The following is a 5,391-nucleotide window of genomic DNA, read 5'->3' as shown; positions in this document are numbered from 1 at the left end:
GAAAATATTCAGATGTAACCCCCTTTGTAATCATTAACATTTTCATAAGTAACTGTAATTTAATTACACATTTTCATAAGTAACTGTAACAGATAATAGTTACATTTATTTTATAATTAAATTATGTAACTCTATTACATGTAACTAGTTACTCCCCAACAGTGGAAACATTATATTTCAGAATCAGATGTTTTACGATGATACTGTAAGAATAAATGAAAGAAAAAATGAGTTGTTTATTGCAGCATAGCAGTGTCAATGTACATTTAGTACCTTGAATTCAACAGAGTCAGAATGAACCCCCTAACATCCTAAACTCAAACCTTGTAAGAAAAAATGATGAGGATGTTGAAGATCTCGATGAAGATGTTTATTGCACCATAGTAGTGACAAAGTACATGTAGTACCTTGGGTTCAATGGAGTCGGAATGAACCCCGAACATCCTAAACTCAAACCTTTTATACAGTTACAGTTTATTACCCTTAATGTAAATGAAGTTGCACCTGTCGTAACAGCTGTGGTCTGTATGTTAATGAAGTTCTGACACCCCATTGTCTGAGATGGTTCTCGGTGTCCCACACCTATTCCCATTCTACAATTGGTCACCATTTGCTCAGGATGTGAATTTTTATCTCACAATTCTGACTTTTCTCTCACAATTGTGAGTTTACATCTTGCAATTCAGGCCTTTTTCTCAGAATTTTAAGATATAAACTCGCAGTTCTGAGAAATAAAAGTCACAACTGCAGGATTTTATTGAGAGTTTATATCTCACAATTCTGATTTTGTAACTCGCAATTGTGAGTTTATATCACACAATTCTGAAAAAAAACGTTAGTATGGTGAGAAAAAAGTGAGAATTATGAGATAAAATTCTCAATTACCTTTTTTTGTTTTTATTCATTGGTGGAAACAGACTTCCATAGAAACTTGACTCATCCCATCACTCTCAAGTAATATGGAGAATACTATTATTCCTAAAAACCAGAAGAACTCACAATAATATATGAGAAGGTTTGTCAAACCTTGCGCTTTTCCTGTCTTTGTGTGGCATCTGCCAATCTGCATATCCATCCCAATGTTACAAATAAGATCCTAGACAGAAAACAAACAAACAAACATGGTAAAATCTTCATCATGGTGTAGAATCTTGAGTATTAACAGATTCTATATCTCTCACTTATGAAATTGGAAAATGCACACTTACTGACATGCCCAAAACATATGAACATGGATCAGTTATAGAAGGAAAAGTAAGATCTAAGATCAGGTTCTCAGTTTAACAGCATTGATATGTACAGAATCATTTATTCCTTCAAAATCTTATTTTTAACAGATCAAACTCTCAAATTTCAAAGGCGCACCAATACAAAACAAAGTGGTTTATCTTTTGGAGGGTGAAACCTGGTCCTCAAAACTGCTCCTAAATCTCACTACAGACAGTGATGGACTGGCCAGCTTCTCTCTTAATACGTCTAGTCTTCCTGAAAAAGATATTAATCTGATGGTATGATAATTGCAACTCTACCAAATGTTTAATCAGTTAATGTTTTGATTACATGAAAATATTGGCACATTCTTTTTTTTTTCTCCAGGCAAGTGTGTATCCAGCATTTCATTATCATGGTTACAAAACACCTTTCTTCTCTACGGATAGAAAAACAGTTCAGCTTTTCCGGGCTGCCACTCCATACACCCCAACATTAAGTGAACTGATTATAGAGAATATTGAGCAACCATTACAGTGTGATGCTGAGTTTACAGTGACTATCAAGTATTATTTTGTTGGAGAGACTGTTGAAGACTTCAAAACTGACATTGTCTATATGGTGAGAATGTGCAGTATGTACATTGTTACGCTGTTGAATTCATTGTTTGTTAACAGTAAGGCTGCACTGGTCAGTTTGTCATTGGAGTGTCATCTGTCTGTTTCAGGTCGTGTCCAGAGGAGTGATCGTTCATCATGGATATGAGAAGGTTGAAGTGAAGTCTTCTAATGGAGCAGCAAGTGGCACAGTGTCGTTCAAACTGTCTGTTGGTGCAGATCTGGCTCCTGCAGTGCAGATTCTGACCTACTGTGTTCTGCCCAGTGAAAATGTTGTTGCTCGTAGCACAAAATTTGACATTGAAAAGTGTTTCAAAAACAAGGCATGTAAAAAAAATCTGCCCATTTACACAATCACGGTCATTCTGGTTCAATACTAAAATGACACACCCTACTGTTGTCGTCACAGGTGTCTCTGCAGTTTTCTCCTGCTAAAGCAGTTCCTGGTGAGAAAAACACTCTCCAGCTCTCAGCTCAGCCTGGTTCACTGTGCGGCCTCAGTGCTGTAGATAAGAGCGTCCTGATCCTGAAGCCAGGAGAACGTCTGGATACTGACAAGGTGTAAATGCTTTAAGATTCAATGTTGATTATCTGTGTCTCTATAGATATGAATCTAGTGTCTACTATACTCATCATTATTGTTTAAGGTGACATGGGTGTTAAAGGGATAGTTCACCCAAAAATTATCCCACGATTTACTCACCCTCAAGCCATACTAGGTGTATATGACTTTCTTATTTCAGACGAATATAATCAAAGTTGTATTTAAAAATATCCTGGCTGTTCCAGGTTTTATAATGGCAGTGGGTAATGGTCTAGATTTTGAAGCAAAATAAAGTGCATCCATTCCATCATAAAAAGTACTCCACATGGCTCCGGTGGGTTAATAAAGGCCTTCTGAAGTGAATTGATGTGTTTGTATAAGAAAAATATCCATATTTACAACTTTATAAACCGTAATCTCTATCTTCCGCTAACTGTCGTGCATGCGTCAAACAAAAACAAAACACTGGTCATAAATTAGAAGTACAAAATGAAGATTTGTAAAGAAAATTGTCATAGGATTTCGATATAAGCCAAGAGGAGACTGGTTTTCTTTTGTTGTAAACAAAACTTAGTCCTTGAGAGACTAGCATGTTCTCACCGGAGCTTACGCTACAGCTATCATCCGCTGGAACGCCACTCTGTTGTGAATGTGCGTACGACAGTTAGCGGAAGCTAGAGATTACGGTTTATAAAGTTGTACATATGGATATTTTTCGTACTCAAATGCATCGATTCACTTCAGAAGGTTTTTATTAAGCCCCTGGAGCCATGTGGAGTACTTTTTTATGATGGATGGATGTACTTTATTTTGCTTCAAAATCTTGACAACTATTCACTGCCATTATAAAGGTTGGAAGAGCCAGGACATCTTTTAATATAACTCCAACTGTATTCGTCTGAAAGAAGAAAGTCATATACACCTGGGATGGCTTGAGGGTGAGTAAATCATGGGGTAATTTTCATTGTTGGGTGAACTATCCCTTTAAACCTCATTTTCTTTCCCACCGCTACATAAAGATTAAGAGGTACCCTGACACGAATTATTTAGTGTGAATGTGCTCTCATCACAGATCTTCAACCTGCTGCCAGTGCAATCAGTGTCAGATTATCCTTACAGCGTTGAAGATGAGCAGGAGTGTCTGCATGTGAGACCCCGTCGAGCTTTACTGACAGACAACGCCTATGAATCCTTAAAGGTAACAAGTGGATTAATATGTGTAAAATTCCTCTTATTCTGACAGCTACAAAAATTTGTATTTTATTTATGTTACATTTAATGTGGTTCATTTTGCTGTTGGACAGAGTGTGGGGCTGAAAATGGCTACAAATTTGGCTGTGCGAGTCCCTAAGTGTCTGTCATACAAGGGCTTGACTTATCACAGATATGAAGATATAGGTAATATCTATGAGTTCATTAATGCATGCATTTGCTATCAATGATTTAATATGACTGGAATTCACCATTATTAAGCACTTTTTAATAATGGCACTGCAAGAGCACAAATGACTCTTTGTTTTGTGACATTTGTCTGATCTATAAAGTTATTTAAATCAGCAGTTCTCAAAATTTGAGACATCAAGGTACTAACTGCAAGAGATACACCTCCCAAAATGTAAAGGATCATTTATTCTGTGAGAAAAGTGTGAAATTATAAAGACAATATGTTTAAGTTTAATGTATTGGCTTTTATATTCTTATTATACTTATTATTATACTTTGTATTTTGTTGACAGTGTATCCGTTTCTTCACACTATTTTATGTTAGCCGTACAAACCTGAACTGATTTTTTTTCAATTCAACTTTATTCATAAAGTTATAAATTATTTATAGGCCCCTTGATAAAAAAATTATTAGCATATTACAAAAAAAATTTGAACTAAATAAGTATAAACAGTAAAAGGGAAAATATCATCATGGTTGAAATGTTGTCATTATAAAATAATATACTGTAGGTAGATTTAATGTTGTGAACACAATGTTGTGAATATAGTTTAGATATTTCAGAAAGTGTATAATGTGACAGAGATACGAGACAGTAGTTCTGTACTAAATTGCTACAGTACATGTTCTGATTCAGGTATCACATCATATCGTGTGCTTTTTTTGTAGGGATGCTTGTGTATTACAGTCGATCTGGTATAGCGCTTGATTTGAATGATGGAGACTCCTCAGTTAAAGTGACAGTTCGTACTGTCTTTCCTGAAACATGGATTTGGCAACTTGCTGCAGTTGGGTTAGTGACAATTTTGTTATCTGTCAACATCATTTAACATCATATTAAAACCACAATACCTGTAATGCTTCTCTTGGCACTGTGCATGCAATGAGATTGTGTTCAGAATACATACATGCACATGTAAACAAATATGTGAATTGGATTGCAAAGTTTAGGGTTCATATAAACAGAACTTTCATTGGATTCATTCGGACTGATGAAAATTAGACATACTAGAGACCTACTATGAATCAGATTATCAGTGTTTTATATCTGTGCTGAATGTTGTAAAAACAAAACAGCATCTTAAAAGTCTAATCAAATACTGTTGTAATTTCAACACAGTGACTCTGGATCAGCTCAGGTTCCTGTCACAGTTCCTGACACCATCACCTCTTGGGACACGGAGGCCTTCTGTCTGTCCTCCAAAGGTCTGGGTCTGGCTCCTCCTGCTCAGCTGACAGTTTTCCAGCCCTTCTTCCTGGAGCTCTCTCTGCCTTACTCCATCATCCGTGGGGAGATCTTTGAGCTGAAGGCCACTGTCTTCAACTATCTGTCCAAGTGCATCATGGTGAGACTTCAGACTCAGTCTTATCCAGTGATATCAAATATGGCACTAATCATGTGTGTTTGACTGACAGGTTAAAGTGACTCCAGCTCCTTCCTCAGACTACACTCTCAAAGCCTCCTCTGATGATCAGTATTCATCCTGTCTGTGTGCTAATGGAAGAAAAACCTTTAAATGGATCCTCACTCCTTCTGTTCTCGGTGAGTTTTCCAGTCTGAATCATTGTTTCTCAGT

At 36.5% G+C, this 5,391-nt stretch overlaps 1 protein-coding gene across 1 annotated transcript in view; it reads left to right on the top strand.

Moving 5' to 3' along the window:
- Positions 1–1,165: 1,165 nt before the first annotated feature.
- Positions 1,166–5,391, top strand: part of LOC107662756 (alpha-2-macroglobulin-like) — a gene marked incomplete at its 5' end in the record, with an annotated part of 17,283 nt that continues 13,057 nt past the window's right edge. Inside the window, 10 exons of the mRNA XM_016452835.1 lie at positions 1,166–1,254; positions 1,338–1,508; positions 1,597–1,830; positions 1,937–2,149; positions 2,236–2,385; positions 3,443–3,568; positions 3,675–3,768; positions 4,484–4,607; positions 4,935–5,160; positions 5,231–5,357. Coding sequence (XP_016308321.1) covers positions 1,166–1,254; positions 1,338–1,508; positions 1,597–1,830; positions 1,937–2,149; positions 2,236–2,385; positions 3,443–3,568; positions 3,675–3,768; positions 4,484–4,607; positions 4,935–5,160; positions 5,231–5,357 — 1,554 coding nt within the window. The remainder of the gene's footprint in view (positions 1,255–1,337; positions 1,509–1,596; positions 1,831–1,936; positions 2,150–2,235; positions 2,386–3,442; positions 3,569–3,674; positions 3,769–4,483; positions 4,608–4,934; positions 5,161–5,230; positions 5,358–5,391) is intronic.

This window comes from Sinocyclocheilus anshuiensis, unplaced genomic scaffold (assembly GCF_001515605.1).
Source record: "Sinocyclocheilus anshuiensis isolate Anshui unplaced genomic scaffold, SAMN03320099.WGS_v1.1 scaffold1144, whole genome shotgun sequence".
Taxonomy (NCBI): Eukaryota; Metazoa; Chordata; class Actinopteri; order Cypriniformes; family Cyprinidae; genus Sinocyclocheilus; species Sinocyclocheilus anshuiensis.
The sequence above is the reverse complement of the archived record's forward strand: the minus strand, read 5'-3'. Positions and strand labels throughout refer to the sequence as shown.